Genomic DNA, 17,888 nt, shown 5'->3' with positions numbered 1-17,888 from the left:
TTAATCTTCATTATTGTTGGATTCAAAGTCTAATATGACCCTTTCTTTGCTTTCTTTGTGGGCTATGAACGCGTTGTTATGGTTCGTAGCTACGGATTTATTTTGAAATGATTGACTAGTGTTGTGGCCATTGAAGTCTCCAATAATTATCAGTTGTTTAGCTAGTTTATTGATTACTTTTAAAATGATTTCTGACTTCATCGGTAAGTTTGGAGGTGCTTTTGAGTATGTTGTATAGTGTTTTATGTCTATAAGTTTGTTTGGATTTAATTTAGTCTCTTGTAAACATATAATTTGTGGTTGTTGTTCGTTTATTAGTATTTGTAGTTCGGGAAGATTACTTTGCAATCCTCTGATATTCCATTGAATTCTTTTTATCTCATCTTCTGTTTGGTTGTTTTTATTTTGTATCGAATTTTTTATCCATGTTAGCTATGGGAAGTTTTGAGTATTTGTGTTAGGTTGCTTCCTCTGTTTCGTTCATTACTTGGAGAATGTCCTTGTCACAGCTACTATTATGGTTATTTGTGTTAAAATTATTATCTTTGTTGTTATCATTATAATTGTTATTACCTTTTTTATTGTTATAGTTATGACTATATTCACTCTTATTATTCTTTATACCATCATCATCGCGACTTCCACCATTATCTATACCTTTACTTTTACTGTTAAGCTTATTATGGCTACCATTATTATTATTTGTATACTTATAATCGTTATTGGCATTTCCATTTTGACTATCGCTAATATTTTTACCACTTTTGTTTTTATCCTTATTGTTATTGAAATTATTTGTATTATTATTATTATTCAGATAGATATCTTTTCCTTTTTTTGAGAGTTTAAGAGGTTCAGCTGGAGTTATGACACATGAAATGCTCTTGTCAACTTTTTGGCTGACCTCTTTCGTTACGTTTGCATATGTTCTTTGGTGTTTTATTTTTAACTATTTGTTTGGCTTCCGGATAAGATATTTTCATAGTTATTTTAGTTTTTATAATCTCCTGCTCCTGATAAACTCGACATTACTTGTCATAGGTAGGATGTTTCTCTCCACAATGGTAGCACTTTGATTCCTTGTGACATGGCTTTTCTTTGGTGTGTATGTGACCTGTTTAATCGCAGTTTCTACAAATTGTTTGTTTATTGTTGCATATATTTTTGTGATGACCATATAATTGACATATAGTGCATCTTGTTGGATTGGGAATGAATTCCGTTACTTTGATTTTCTCATATCAAATTACAATTGAGTTTGGGATGACATGAGATTGGAAAGTTAATATATATGTGTTGGTTTTAATTAGTTGTTTGTTTTTCTTAATAGAAATGTTTTTAGCATATATAACCTCTTGTGGTTTTAATTCCTTTTTTATCTCCTCTTCTGAGCAGTTTCTTAGATGACTTGTTTTTATCACCCCCTTTGTGTGATTTAGAGATCTATGGGGCGAGTATCTTACTTTTTCTGTATATATTTTTGTTAACATTTCTAACTTTTCCCCTTGTTTTGCATCTTTGATCTTATTATTTTATTTTATTTTATTTTTCCCTATTTTTATGTTGTCTACTTCTCCCACATGAGCATAAATTTCCCTTTGATTTTGGAAACATGTTAACTTACTTATGTCATAGTCTTTTTCAGCTTCAATTAAGTGGAAGGTCGGATGCGAAGGGATTTGATTTTCCATGATTAGCTCGAGTGAGCCCATTCTCACTTTTTTCATGTTGTGGCTTTGAGGTGAGATTTTCCTGTAAGACAGGGTCACCAGAGCCGGTGCTTTAAAACACCCTAAACCTGCGAATCTTTCATCAAAACTGTTTTAATGACTTAGTTTATTAAACAGGAAAAAAAAATATTACGACAAATTTTGAAAAAATTAATTCAACAAAGCGCTTTCGATATTTTGTTTAAATTTTTTGACCAAACACAAACGTAAATTAAAGTAGTCCAGACGAATTATCCGGTTGTATAAGGAATAACATAACAAAAACCTTTTGCTATTATTTTATATTTTATTATAAGCACTTTGTAGCTTAACGATCGTCCCTTGGGTGGCTCTGAAAAGAACCTTTTGTTGCGAAATTCTCAAACTGGATAAAATATCCTCATAAGAGTAAGCGCCCTTTCAAACTTATCTTCCTTTCTGGCAATGCTCCCATGCCACATCAATTTATCCAAATAGGAGGACAAGTGGTTATCACATGTTCCTCTCATTCTTTTGGACTTGTCTTTGACGCACCTCCAAAGATTTTCCACGTTATTCTGATGTACAACGCTATAGGAGCCTTAAACGTCCTTGAATGGTTGACAGTGTCATGTTGGTAGCCAATATTACCGTTGGCATTGTACGCTCCCCATTCATAAGACCATTTTGTTGTACCTGTTAAACAAACATAATGAACATGAAACGTATTTAAGATTTGATTCATGAAATTTAATTTACCAGGCATAATATGACGTTGAATTAAGGAGAGCGACGTCGCGGCGTCTCTTCTCTCAACCTCAACTAGGAATGCCTCGTTGGTGTCCTGGTCAATTCCACCAAAGACCCATCTTCAGCGTCTTGCAGCACCATTTCGAGTTCTTTTTGAACTGCTGACTATATTCTCGTCAATCTTGACCATGTGACCAGGACTCCCGATTTGCATAGGTTGAGCGGCCATCCATAAAGAGCACAGCTTTCGCAAAAAATTGAATTAATCAACTATGGAGTGTTGCGATATCTGCGAAAGTGTTGATTCAGTTGTTTGTTGTATGTCGTTCAACGACCAGTAAAACGTTATCGAGTTGGCGCCGACAGACGATATATGATAAAAAATCGTGATCATGGAGATATATAATATGGATATGGCAGACGCGTTATTAATATGTACATTGTTCATATATAACATCAAGGTCAATCTAACAAATATTTGTTGAAAAGTGAATTTAAATTAAAGTAAACAATCAGTTTTTAGCCGGTTGTTTAGCGATTACCGTTCTAGTTTCTTTTTTTGCCAATTTATTGACTTAATTAAAAAATTTGTCTATAGTAAGACGTTTGATCGTAAAAAATCAATAAAATGTCATTTACTACAAAAAATGTTTAATGCTTACGCGTTTAATTCCATAGAACTAAGAAAAGCTTTTAGGCAGGTAATAATTTATGCCATATCCATTTGTCCATGATCATGATTCATGCTTAAATTAATATTTTAAAATTTTTATTAAAAAATATATTGAAATATGTATGAAATGGAAAATAAAAGTGTAACATTTAAATTTTTTCTTTTTAATTTTAAATTTATTTGAATAAAGAAAATACAACACATTTTTTGTTTACTTTTCTTTGTTTAGTCTATCAACATATCATTGTCAAAACAAAAAGTGGGCGGAGTTACGGCGTATTCATGATTACCAAATTGTTAATTAATTATGCCACCGAAGTTTCGTAAAGATTTTAGTGAGAGTTCTTCTAAACGAGAGCAGGTATTTTAGATTTCATTTTATTTTATATTTCTAATTCTTAAATACCTAGCTTAGTTTAGTTTTAGCTAAGCCTGATTTGTATATTTTAATTTTTAATTAGTTTATTAATTTATGACTTAAGTAATAAGTTTGTTTAATTAAACAACATTAACAGATTAAATTAACTCAACTGTTTAACTGTTAAGTAAACAGTTTGATAATTAGGCACTCCTTAAAAAAACGGGACACCTATGTTAAAATTAAAACATTTAATTCTTATACATTTCATAGTTTTTATAGCAAATCGACCATGCTGAATTCAATATTTTATATTACAACAATATTGCTCAGTTGCCAGTTATACTGGTTTATCAACACAATACAGTAAACCACAAGCAAAATTTTGTTGATCCTGTCAGTGGCGAGCACACAAATCATGTTGAATGTTACTGGAAGAACTGTAAAAAGAAGTTCAAAACAATGTGCAGGGTTCAAAATTCTATGCTTGGTAGTGGTAGTCACTTGGACGAATTTCAATGGCGTGAAATTCATGTCAAACAGACCCAGATGCACTTAGAAAGTTGTTTCAACATTTAGCTCAGTGGCATCCATTGCCTTAGTAATACTTTGATAAACTTTGTTGTTTTGTTAAAATAAATGTTCTCATCCATTCTTATGAAATGAATAAGAATTTAATGTTTTAACATAGGTGTCTGTGGCGTGCACATAAATCATGCTGAATGTTACTGGAAGAACTGTAAAAAGAAGTTTAAAACGATGTGAGGTGTTTAAAATTCTATGCTTGATAGTCACTTGGACGAATTTCAATGGCGTGAAATTTATATCAAAACGGACCCAGATGCACTTACATTCATTGCCTTAACACTTTGATAAACTTTGTTGGTTTGTTGAAATAAATGTCGAAATTGAATTCAGCATGTTCGATAGGTGTTTCCATCCATTTTTATGAAATGTATAAGAATTTAATGTTTTAACATGAGAGTCCCATTCTTTTAAGGAGTGCCAATAATTATTAATAATAATTTATTATTATATTATTTTTTTTATTAATCTTTTATGTTTTTGTTTTGCTTGCTGTTTAAAAAAACTTGATTTATTATTTCTATTTGTTTTAGCATTTTAAATTATAACTATCTATAAAATAAGTTTTTCTATAAAAGAAAAACTGTTAAATCTGAAGATTAGCACTAAGTTTGATTTGAATGTATCAAATTTAAGTTTGTTTGTTTTATTTTTTTACTTTTTAGACATGCAATTAAAAAAGTTCCTTTGACATTGTGATTAAATTAAATATACAGTGCTTTTTATTTTATCTTTATCTTAGGAAATCTTAGTTTAGCATAATTATTCATGATCATGCTAAAAAATTGTTTTTCATTTTAGAATATGCATCTTTTGCCATAGCTGTTTAGATGTTTGTTAACTTATTTGATTTCGTCAATTTTCTTTCAATAAACTTTTGTTGATTCAATAAAAATTGATGTTATTTCATTTTTATGTTTTATTAATCCATCTATGTTTTAATTATGCGTGTTAAAAATTGTCTTTGTTGCTGCTTTACAAACCTCATTTTCATTAATATTCATTATACATATAACTGCATCAAACCTCATTTTCATTAATATTCATTATACATATAACTGCATCCATGCCGCCTTCTGTGCTTTTGAGCAAAAGGCTAGGCCCACCGATTATAACTGGTGGTTGTCATCAGGATGGGTGTCCAGATGTAAAAACTTTTCCCCAAATTACTCTTATGCCATCACAAAGAAAAACAACGGCCCATCCCCAGCAGGCCTTAAGTGGTCAAGGGGGGCCAAGAATTCCTGGGAAATATGCAATAGCGGAGGGATGTTGCAGATAAATTCAGAATGGCCCCTCTATGGTACTTAGACTTGGAACGCTCAATGTTGGATCACTGAACTGGCCGCAGCATGGAAATCGCAGAAATGTTCTAGCGTAGAAGGATTGACATTTGATGCCTTCAGGAAACCTGATGGAAATCGAATGGTGTCTGTCATGTCAAATCAGACAAAGAAATATATAAACTATTCAGGAATGGTCAAAAATGGTGTTGGAATTTTTATCAGAGAACCGCTAGCCCAAGAAGTATTGGATATTAAAAGGATTAATTCACGTCTCATGTGGATCAAGCTTCGCCTAGAAAAGCAAACAATGAATATTTTTTCTGCAAACGCACCACAGACAGGCGAATCAGAAGAGATGAAAAATGACTTCTGTGTTCTGACAACATCTCAACAATGCCAAAATCTGAAACAATCCTGATTGGAGGCGATCTCAATAGCCACGTTGGAGAGAAAACAGATGGTTTTGACAACGTACGTGGTGGTTTTGGCTATGGGGAACGGAATGAAGATGGCAACCGCATACTTGAATTTGCTTAAAGTCACGGGTTTTGTTTACTGAACACGTATTTTAGAAAGAGGTTGGAGCATCTCATAACATTCAAAAGTGGACCATAAGCCACCCAAATTGATTTCTTCGCTGTCAAGCAACAACACCGAAGGCTATTTAAAAACGTCAAAGTTATACTTGGCGAATCATGTGTCACCCAACATAGACTCCTTGAGGCAGACCTGGTTGTCGAACTGTCAAAACATAAGTCTAAACAAATGCCTCGGAGAATCAAAACGTGGAAGCTGAAAAACAATATTCATCAAGAAAAATTTCAAAAGATTGTCGCAACACAGACCACCAATCGCAAGCCAGTACAGATTGGAGTACATACAAAACCGTTTTGATAAACGCTGCAACTACAGTTTGTGGGAAAACTGGTACAAAATGTCAGCATGAACGGGACACTTGGTGGTGGAATGACAGTGTACAAAATGCAATAACTGAAAAGAAAGCTGCATACAAGCAATGGCAAAAATCAAAGTTTGTTGATGACCATAAAATTTTCCGTGAGAAGAACAACTATGCAAGACGTCAAGTCGCACTGGCTCGGACAGATCAGTGCAGAGAGTGGTTAACTAAAAGCAAAGGTGAACAAATGAAATCTCTGTATTGTATAGCAAAACAAGCAAAGCGTACGAAAAAAGACATAGTTGGTGCCTCATGTATCAAAATCGACAAAAATGAGATGGTTCTCAAACAAGATGAGATCAAGCTACAGTGGAGAGAATACTTTAACCGTCTGTTAAATGAAACAAATCCCATCAATGTCAACTTTGATGATCCACCCATCGAAGTTCCGATTCCAGACATCACTGTAGAGGAGCTTACAGAAGCTCTGAAAGCTATGAAGGATGGAAAGGCAGCAGGGCCCTCCGGACTCACAAATGACATTATCAAAGCATCTGGTACTGCAGGTATCCAAACGTTACTACAATTTTGCCGTGAAATCTGGAAAAATTGCTCAATGCCGCCTGAATGGAACTATAGCATGACAGTCCCGCTATACAAAGACAAAAGTGATCCATTGGAACTGTTCATCATATCGGGGTATACGTCTGTTAGAACACTTCCTGAAAATTGTCGAGAAAATCATTGAGAGAAGATTAACGTCGTGCATCACAATCGGAAATTATCAATTTGGTTTTCTAGCGGGGAAATCAACAATTGATGCAATTCACATCCTTCGGCAACTGCAAGAAAAGTACCTCGCAAAGCATCAACAACTATCACACATTTTTTTAGACTTTGAAAAAGCATTTGATCGAGTTCCCCGTGAAGCAATCACGTCGACAACTCATTCCAGAATATCTTGTTCGACTTGTGATGGAAATGTATACGAATACTAAGACTCTTGTCAGCACAACGGTTGGAAACACAGATACATTTGACATCGGCGTTGGGGTTCACCAAGGCTCGATTCTCAGTCCACTGTTATTTATAACTGTGATGGAAGAAATCACAAAACCAATACGCACTGGTGATATTTGGAATCTAATATATGCTGATGATATCGTTTTAACAGTCACGTCTGAGCAGAATGCAGCACAGATGTTTGAAGATTGGAACACCAGATTCGCCGATCATGGATTCAATGTCAACATCAGCAAAACCAAAGCAATGAACACTGGTGAACCCATCCAATCCACAGCTACTGTTCGATGGCCCTGTTCAGTTTGTAAAGCTAGTGTAGGTAACAATTCAATCAAGTGTCAGCAGTGTAACCAGTTGTGTCACAAACGTTGTTCAAAAATAATTGGTACTTTATCAAAAGTGTCCAATTTTGTTTGTCCTGCTTGCATCAATCCACAACAACAAATTCAAAATAGCAATGTTTTTGAAGCCATGTAAGGTAGAGATGGTTTGGTCATGTCAAACGAAGTGGAAACAGTGCCATAACTACTCTTGCATATGTTGAAGTACCTACGCCGCATCAGTACCGAGGCAAGAAGGTGCCATCTGCCCCACGCCGCACGTGTGAGTCCACGAACGGCGGCATCAGCTGTTCCAGTACTATCCAGCATATTTCCCAAATACTGAAATGAAGTAACAGTTTCGATCCCGGTAATCGTATCATTATCTGGGCTCCGTTGTCGCGGATTGATGCAGACGGGGCATACGAAATCAGTCACTTTCCTCAGTGAGTCGGTAATTCTCGAGCATCGTCTGTGACACCACTGCTGACATCGTAGGCAATTGCTTCCAATTCCAGCCCCACACACCGAACATTGCCGATGACCAGAGACCAGTCGTACGTCCATTATAATTGATTAAATGAAATTCGACTGGAGCGTAAAAATACAACGTGATGACGCAATTGCTTCCAGGGCAACGTTTATGCTATATGTATCATTTCAATTTCCATGTTTAATTCAATGGAGCGCACTGATAATAGTGTTTATTAATCGTCAATCGCTGTGCGCAGCGAACTGATAAAAGTAATTAATCATCAGTCCATGGTGCGTATCACACTCACGTGAGCACTAACCTTGATTTAACTGCGTGAAGTACTTATGTTTTTTGTGCTTGTTACCTAGGGTACCTACTAGAGACACCATTTTAAGGCCGAATAGGGCAACTTCTGTTAAGCCATCACCTTTTTTGGATTTTAGAACATTAATTGGCAAATATTCTCAGCTGGAAATATATTTTTGGCAATACAGTTGTTAAAACATCTGAATTTGAACAAGAGATTGAATATTACTCAAAAAACAAATTGTTGGATAGATATAAATTGCTTACTTTTTTTCAATAGCTTGTTTTTCTTTCTAAAAAATAAATTTTTTTCCAAATTGTGGGTTTTTTAGTATTAAACCTTCGGCTTCGGCAGAACAGTGGATCAACTATACATTATTTGTGCATCTTTTCTAAGCACATATTTTTTCGGTACTAAATACAGGAGTACATTTTTATACAATATTTCCGTAAACACTGGAAAAATCACTTATTTTAGCGTTTTCGCTACCGCATTGCTATTGAAGCTTAAAACATTTTCATGTGAACTTTTTTTTATCAAATGAAAAAGTTTTAAAATATTTTTCAACAGCTTCATTTCTAAATTTCATTGTTTCAAATGAATTGTTAATGTTAAAATTAACAGCCATTTTTATATTAATTATTGCAAAACTTGAAGTTTGGAGAAAAGATCGAACGCGAGTTAAAGTAATGGCGGAAACAGAAAAATTTAAAAGAAAACTTGATTCGAACATAATACTAAAAAAATTATTTTCCAAAAAACTAATGAATATATTATTTATACAAAATTATAAATTTTTAGATTTTGATAATTTGAAACATTAATAGGTTAAACATTGTCAGTATTTAAAAAAGTAAAGCTTAAACTAATGCATTCTCGTTTAAAATCATTTTCCCGACTTTATTGTGCAATTGACCGTGCAACACGCCAGACTTACAAAACATTATTGTGCAAGTAAACGTGTAAAGACTAGTACACACTAGTAGACATGTTAACGCAATTCTGGTTTCTGAGACATGACTTCGTTTGGTTACGAAGTATGGCTATTGATTACTTCTGGTCTACGAACCTGTTGAGAAAGCGAAAGTTTTCCAATTAAAATGGAACGCTTTATGCATTTTTAACTGTTTTTACTTATAGATTTTTTGGATCAGTTTTATCTACCCTTTTTTGCCTATCGATGACGAAGCTATTTTCCAGAGTTTTTTAGAGTTATCTCAAATCTGTACAGATGATGGACTTCCAACAACTCTGTTTTTTCGTGGATAACATCTTGTGTTTCTCCAATGCCTCCAAAATTTATCAAATCAGATTAGAAAGATTTTTAAGCCTAGTACACACTAGTAGTGGCGGATCTAGGGGTGCCGGGGAAGGCACTGCCCTCCCATTGTGAGCAGTTTGTTAATAAAATAATAAAAAAGACCGTTTCAGGTGTAAAATTGACCACAAATTAAACCTGATAAGCATAAAAAGGTCGTCGGTCACACGACCACAAATTTTGGCTCCCCTTCCGAAAAAATTTAAACATACTCAAAGTTGTCTAGATCCGCCACTGCACCTTAGTAGACATGTTACGCAGTTTCTTCATGAACCGTTTGACGGTGATGATACGTTTCTTCATCGTCCAGTTTTCTGTCTACACTACAATGTGAATTTTTTTGTCGTTTATGTAGTCCAATATTGAAAGTACAATATAATATATAATAAAATTTTGAAACACCGTTTTAAAAATTTTACTACATTTTTTAAATATATGTAAATTTAAAAATTTAGTTACCTTATTTTATTAAATTTTAATTATGAAAAAAATAAAAATAAATTATAATTGAAAAATAAACGTAAAAACTGCGGAATGGTATGAAATTATAATAGACCGGCTTTAAACAAAATTGTTATATTTTAAATGAAATAAATGTAAATAATTTTTGAATAATTAAATAGACTAAAATTTCACATTAAAATATTGAAAAATGTTATAAAATACTAAAGATATTAAATAAAATAATATAAACCAAAAAATTTTAAATTAAAAAAAGGCTTGAAACACGCGTCATTCGCTTTAGCAACCAGAATTGATCTCGTAGCAAGCCAAGTCACATTTCAAAAACCAGAATTGTGTAACATGGTTTTAGTACGATGGCTAACTCCAAACTATGTGCACTGTGTTTTAATTTGTGACATTCTTTGTTGAACCAGTATATTGATCCCAAACGAATCTGTAATTCACGTAGTGGTGCAAACCTGTCAATAAGTTTACGAAATATTTTTTCTTATATATCGAAAAATTCATCAATGTTGCAACCGGTAAATTTTTCTTAGTTGAGAAGATTACTTGTTGACAAAACATCTCTTAATTTTTCAATGTTGATCTTTTTCAAATAAAGAACTTTTTTACTGACTTGGCATGTTCCTTTAGATAGTTCAACCAACGTCTGACGAGCCATAAATTTAACTATGGTCAGATATCAATGGTGGATCGATGATAATATTGTGAACCTAGAAATCAAACCTGGTGATGATGACGTCAAGCAGATCACCCTGTTGTGTGTTGGCGTTTGAAAATATTGAGTGTTTATAACGTTGCTAAGAGATTGGCTAGTTGACCGTACGTATTTGATCTTCTAGATGTATGTTTACATCACCCATTGTGATGATCTGTCCACCATGTCCTGTGAGTTTCTCGAGAAGTTGGCGAAATTTTTTGATGAACGTTGATGTTGTTGACGATCCTGGTCTACATATAGCCATCCAACTAATTCTGGTAGGGCGATGTGGAAGTGAGGTGAAACAGAAGTATTCCAAAAATTTATCGTCCATCATGGTAGAGGAAAAGGAGTTCTTCAAAATGATAACCACACCACCCCTAGAAAAGCTGTTCGTTGTTTGATTAGACCCGTTCTTTTTTTTTCTTTTGGAGCATCAAATGGAAATATCCAGGCTGTTGCAAGAATACATCATCAGAAGGTGCATGTCGGCTTTCAACAATGTGGTTAAAACATCCAACTTTTTTCCAGAATAGGTTCTACCACATGAATATATTTCCGTGAAAGACTATTAACATTTAATTAGTCGATTTATAACTGTAGCATTTTGTCAACAAATTTACGATATTTGAAAAACGTTTTTTTTTATACATCTACGTATCTACGTATCTTTGGAGTTGTATGCTCATAGCATACAACTCCAAAGCAGGTTTGTTCATTATTATAATTTATTATGGTAACAATAACGTTTAGAAAATTTCAAACTATTTTAAAAACAAATTAATATCAATTTAAAAAGCAAAATCTTATTTAAAACTGAATTTTAAAGCAATTTTACAGAATTAAAAACTCATAAATTATTCACAACATGTTTAAAAGCAAGCGCAAACTAGCAATATTTAGTGTTATTCAAGTAAAATTGTGATACACAAGTTGAATACAAAAGTTGAAAATGTTTTTTGGGAATCTAAAACTGAAGTCCGAGTCGTAGACGGACTTTTTTACCGGGGGTCAGATATTTTTCACCCAACTCCGACACCTTGACTAAATGGCATTTTAAATTGAAAAAAAAATTCCTCAAATTATATTACACCATCATTGCATGTATATTATATTATTTTTATATTAGTTAATTAATTTAATTCTGCTAATTTAATCATCGGATGGTGTACCCGAAAATACATTTAAGTATTAAGTAGAAAAATTTCAACTCACAAGGTGGATCAGAAGTTGGTCAAATCGGCAAGATGGCTGAGAAAGCATGTTTGTAAAAAGAATGGAGAAAACAATATTTTTGATGGTTTTAAGTGAGCTTAGCAAATCGAAAATATTACATACAGCTACAATGCAGTGTTATTTTCATAGTACGGGATATTATGATCCAACTTGAAACCGTGCATAATTTTAGTGGTATATACTCCCAAGCTGTCTGTGTTTTATTCAAATTTATTGATATTTTTTCAGTAATTAATATTTTTCGAAATGCTTTTCAATTATAATTTTTTCATTATTTTTAAAGCAATTGTTACTAGAAAGTTCAGATGATGAAGACTTTTTTTTGAAGTAAATTTACTTTTACTTTTTTCTTTTGTTATGATATTTTTTATTTTTATTATTTTATTATTATTTTTTTATTAGGAATCATTTATTGTAAAATTTGATCTCGTTAATGACATCATCTTATGAATTTTTGTTTGTATAAATCACTTTCTGAAGTAAAAAGAAATCAGCACAAATGAATGTTTGGATTGTTGAAAAGGACTTGAAAAAGTAGGGTTTATATCTATCAAAAGAAGTTATATAAAATAGAAGCTTCTGTTTTCTACACTGCTGTCAGCGTGCAAAACTTAAACTATAAAGACAAGGGACAAAAACAAATTTGTAGCGTTCGAAATGAAGTGATGCAGAAAATTGTTGGGAATCAGAAAAGAAGTCATAAGCAATCATCTTAAAAATGTTTTTATAGAATGGTGGTTGATAAATTTATTGAATCCGTACTAATGAAGTAGAAAAACCGGATAAACAAAATTGAAAGACTTATAATGAAAAATTGAATTGGTTAAATTTGGCTAGGATAGAAAAGGATTTTGGAAGTAACAAAAAATGGAGACTCCATCAGCTATAGTGGTTCCTTAAGGATCATTGATTGATGGTCGGCAATTATCATTTCATGAACTGTTCGTATTACATCATTCATGAATTATTATTTGTTTTACAGGGGACCTTTGGTACCTAATGTTGTTGTTTCGAGTCCTGCCTTGAAAAACAACAGATTAAACAAGTTATATACATTTTATTGCTAGTATATAATGCATATTGCTGGTGAAACAAATACATATATTTTTATTTATTAGCAGATTAAACAAACATGTTTACATTAGCATGTATGTTTATTGATTCGTATAATTTGTTACCAGTGTTCAAATAGAAGTTGATGGGGTTGTTGATATAATGCAAGCCAATATTGGACGAGTGATGGAGAGAGGAGAAAGATTGGAAGTTCTTCAGGACAAATCTGGTTATATCAAAATTTGTTGAGTTAATTTTAGTTGCGAGGCTTGAAAACGTTTAAAAAAATATTTAGAAAATCTCTCGAGCAGTTCCGGTGCATTCCGTTCAAAAGCTTCTTCACTTCGTAAAACATTATGGTGGAAAGAGTGCAAGGTGGTTCATTTCAACGTCATTTCAACAAAATTGTTTCGATATTACATTTAGCATCATATTGTATTTAGTCAATTAGTTATTTATTATAAATTGCATGCATTGTTGTTGTAAAATTTGATGATTATGGTGGTGTGTAATGGAAATTGTTCTATTACATGGTTACGTGGGTAAATTACTAGCACAAAGCACGAGTGCTTACCTAGGAGAGAGCGCCGTATGGTCACGTGGGTTAATTACTAGCCCAAAGTACGAGTGCTTACCTAGGAGAGAGCGCCGTGCAAGTCTATAAATAGCCGGCACAAATGAATTAAGCCCTTTTTTTCGTTCTATTATAGTTATAGTATTTCGTTCGTTCTAATATAGTTTATAATAAAGGCTAATCCTTAATATTGTTTCTGTTTTAATAAATAAAATGATAATAATAAAGAAGTGACCCAACGTTTGAGAGAAGACTTGCGAGCGTTCGGAAAGGTTGGCCCGTACGCCCGGCAAGAAGAGCGAAACATCTTTTTCGCCCGGCCCGTATGTTCCGACCCTGATGTTTGTAGAAGATATTGTAGATCGGCGAGTCCCGGCCAGGGAAGCGACCGCCCGCGTGAAGAAGGCGAAGGTGTGCGGTATCGAGCGACCGGTGGCGTGTACGATCGCGACGGCGCTGATGACCGACATTGACCCTACCGTGTCGACGATCGCCGTCGCAGCGAGGACAACGGCGGCGACGAGCGTGTCGACGGAAGAAGCGGTAGAAAGGAACGCCGCGGCAACCTTTACGGCGTCGTCGTATTATTATTATTATTATCATTGTTACTACTCTACTACTAGCTGGCCCGGCGTACTCAGTTACGCCTTAGGAATAATAAATGTTGTTTTAATGAATGGCAAAGTTGCAACACATATATAAAAAAACAAGATGAAATAATTAACATTTTATTTATATGCCAATATTTTAGAAAAAATTTTTTATCATTTATAGTTCAACTCTGTCAAACGCAGAACTGCTTACATCTTATTCTATACTTATAATTAAACTTTCGTGCCAGAAAGACTGTACACTATCCACACCACACGACGCACATACACATTCTGTATGCACTCGTAAGTACCGTATCGTACGGGTATGATGGTCTTTGAGTTTCAGACAGACAGTATTCGAACCATGCCGTCGCGTAATAGCCGCGCGAGACATGGCATTTCTACTGACTGAGCTAACTCAGTGGCCAATGTTTGTTGCAGCTCGATAATTACTATAAACAAAATTTTGAGGATGCAAAATCTAAACACATGTTCAAATTTTGACGTTTGTCTAAAGATACGTGTTCGTGCGTAAGCGTGCGTGTGTGTGTGCGTGCGCGGGTGTATATTTGTATGCTACCTTTGAAAACGCCGCATGTTTCTATAACAAAAACAAAATAATTTTTCAATTTACTGATGAAAAAATATTTGAATATTCATTTTCTGTTTTCATTCATGTTCAAGGGTTAAACGATACCGCCTTATGTCTAAATTAAATAGTATCGAGTAGCTGACTGACACTATTGTAGAAAGAGGAAGATAAATATAGATTTTGGGATGAGTTAAACGAAATGAGGACTGGGATACCTGGAAAAGAAATAGTGGGTTTAGGAGGGACTTAAATGGACACGTTGGAAAAGTGCATGGGGGAAATGGGTATGGTGAAAAAACAAAATGGGTATGGTGAAAAAACAAAGATGGGGAAAGAATTTTAGATTTTTGAATCGCCTGGAACATGAGGATTTACATCATTTGATTTAGGCCATTTAATAACATATGAATCATGGGAGGTCAAGAGAATCGTAGATATTATTTTTGCAAAAAAAAACCACAGGGGCTTTAAAAATGTCAGAACGTTAATGTGTTAAGCAGCATAAGCTCCTAGTATGTGATTTTATGCTAAGGCGTAAGGAAGGACAAAACAGATCACAGAGCCCGGAATTTTTACTTGGAAATTGAGAAAACCGGAAACTAATAAAGCATATCAAAATATGGTTCGAACGGGTGGTAACATTGATAAGGATCTGGGTGTAGAGAAATCATGGGTTGAAAGGAAAAATAGTATGCTGACTGAATACAGCTGAGACAATATGTCAGGAAAGAAAGGGGCCAACACGACATCAAATAACATGGTGGTAGAGCGAAACGGTCAAAAAAGTAATAAGAGATAAAAAAGAAAGATATAGGAAATGGATAATATTAAAAACGAAGAAGAACATGGGGCCTATCGAACTTTAAAACAGAAGGCTAAAGTGGAAGTTGCAATAACAAAACAAAAGTATTGCACGGACTTGTCAGAAAAGCTGGGTATAGAAGACGGTAAGACCGCTATTTAGTCAGGAAACAGGAAAAGACTGGATGTTGTTAGAGTAAACTACATAAAAGATAGCAAAGACTTTATTGTTTTAGATTCAGAGGGAAGAGAAAATTTATAGAGGGAGTATATGGAAAAACGGTTTAATAAAAAAAATGATTGGGATGGAAACATCGCGACAGATATAAATAGAGCAGAGGTTAAGTATATAAAGAAAGAAAACTAAGAAAAAAAGAAGAAGTGGTAACAGAAATACTGAAGGCAACAGGTTGTTGGGGAATTGTTCAATATAGTAATTTAGGAAAAAGAAGTTTCAGTAGATTGTGAGAAAAGTCTAATTCTTCTAATATACAGAGGCCCTTTAAGATGTGGATCTTGTAGAGCAGCCAAGCTATTGGAACGTAATATGATGGTAAGGGAAAGAATTTTGGAGCAAAAAATTAGAAACCAGGTTAGTATTGACGTGTGCCAGGTACTTCAACATCTGCAAGAGAAGTTATGGCACTGTTTCCACTTCGTTTGACATGACCAAACCACCGCAGACGGTGTTGCCGGCATTCGTCCTTTATATCATCTAAACCAGCACGACACAGGATGTGGTCCTTCAGACTAATTCGTTTGCATCCATCGGAGCATTTTCATGGCGGTTCGTTGAAGTTGTTTTTCCAGTTTGGTTGTCATTGGCCATGTTTCTGCACCACATAACAACACCGTACGTATCAGATTTATAAAGTCATGATCGTAGTGGCAGTGGGATGTCACGCCGCATCAATATAGAGGCAAGGAGATGCCATTTATTCCAGGCTGCACGTATGCGTGCTCGAACGGCAGCTTCAGCTGTTCCAGTACAATCCAGAACATCCTCTAGATATTGAAACGATGTGACTTTCTCTATTTTAATGGCTTCAAAAACAGTGCTATTTCGAATTTGTTGTTGTGGATTGATGCAAGCAGGACAAGTCTTAGTATTCGTATACATTTCCATCACAAGTCGAACAAAATTTTCTGGAATGAGTTGTCGACGTAGACTCCACCTGATTGCTTCACGGGGAACTCGATCAAATGTTTTTTCAAGGTCTACAAAAATGTGTGATAGTTGTTGATGCTTTGCAAGGTAATTCTCTTGCAGTTGCTGAAGGATGTGAATTGCATCAATTGTTGATTTCTCCTCTAGGAAACCCAATTGATAATTTCCGATTGTGATGCACGACGTTAATCTTCTCTCAATGATTTTCTCGACAATTTTCAGGAAGTGTTCTAACAGACGTATATCCCGATATGACGAACAGTTCAATGGATCACCTTTGCCTTTGTATAGCGGAATTGTCATGCTATAGTTCCATTTAGTCGGCATTGAGCAATTTCTCCACACTTCACGGAAAAGTTGTAGTAACATTTGGATACCTGCAGTACCAGATGCTTTGATAATGTCATTTGTGAGTCCAGAGGGCCCTGCTGCCTTTCCATCCTTCATAGCTTTCAGAGCTTCTGTAAGCTCCTCTACAGTGATGTCTGGAATCGGACTTTCGATGGGTGGAGCATCAAAGTTGACATTGATGGGATTTGTTTCATTTAACAGACGGTTAAAGTATTCTCTCCACTGTAGCTTGATCTCATCTTGTTTGAGAACCATCTCATTTTTGTCGATTTTGATACATGAGGCACCAACTATGTCTTTTTTCGTACGCTTTGCTTGTTTTGCTATACAATACAGAGATTTCATTTGTTCACCTTTGCTTTTAGTTAACCACTCTCTGCACTGATCTGTCCGAGCCAGTGCGACTTGACGTCTTGCATAGTTGTTCTTCTCACGGAAAATTTTATGGTCATCAACAAACTTTAATTTTTGCCATTGCTTGTATGCAACTTTCTTTTCAGCTATTGCATTTTGTACACTGTCATTCCACCACCAAGTGTCCCGTTCATGCTGACATTTTGTACCAGTTTTCCCACAAACTGTAGTTGCAGCGTTTATCAGAACGGTTTTGTATGTACTCCAATCTGTACTGGCTTGCGATTGGTGGTCTAACTGTGTGAAATTTTTCTCGATGA

General features: G+C 34.6%; 3 protein-coding genes across 3 annotated transcripts; all 3 read right to left on the bottom strand.

Moving 5' to 3' along the window:
• On the bottom strand, positions 1 to 2,667 carry HELRODRAFT_158625 (hypothetical protein; the record flags this gene model as incomplete). The annotated part of the gene is made up of 8 exons (XM_009010633.1): positions 1 to 386; positions 658 to 929; positions 1,033 to 1,114; positions 1,353 to 1,424; positions 1,625 to 1,798; positions 2,244 to 2,384; positions 2,448 to 2,532; positions 2,605 to 2,667. The coding sequence occupies 8 exons, from the start codon at positions 2,665 to 2,667 to the stop codon at positions 1 to 3; spliced, it is 1,275 nt and encodes a 424-aa protein (XP_009008881.1).
• Positions 2,668 to 5,074: 2,407 nt separating this feature from the next.
• HELRODRAFT_158624 (hypothetical protein) lies at positions 5,075 to 8,445 on the bottom strand (the record flags this gene model as incomplete). Its single annotated transcript, XM_009010632.1, has 4 exons — positions 5,075 to 5,169; positions 5,368 to 5,465; positions 8,073 to 8,172; positions 8,376 to 8,445. 4 exons carry the CDS (start codon positions 8,443 to 8,445, stop codon positions 5,075 to 5,077), a joined length of 363 nt encoding a protein of 120 aa, XP_009008880.1.
• Positions 8,446 to 12,186: 3,741 nt separating this feature from the next.
• Positions 12,187 to 14,899, bottom strand: HELRODRAFT_158623 (hypothetical protein; the record flags this gene model as incomplete). Its single annotated transcript, XM_009010631.1, has 5 exons — positions 12,187 to 12,275; positions 13,261 to 13,361; positions 13,950 to 14,275; positions 14,666 to 14,813; positions 14,883 to 14,899. 5 exons carry the CDS (start codon positions 14,897 to 14,899, stop codon positions 12,187 to 12,189), a joined length of 681 nt encoding a protein of 226 aa, XP_009008879.1.
• Positions 14,900 to 17,888: the final 2,989 nt, after the last annotated feature.

Source organism: Helobdella robusta (genome assembly GCF_000326865.2).
Source record: "Helobdella robusta unplaced genomic scaffold HELROscaffold_1, whole genome shotgun sequence".
Classification (NCBI taxonomy): Eukaryota; Metazoa; Annelida; class Clitellata; order Rhynchobdellida; family Glossiphoniidae; genus Helobdella; species Helobdella robusta.
This window is presented reverse-complemented; position numbering and strand designations above follow the sequence as displayed.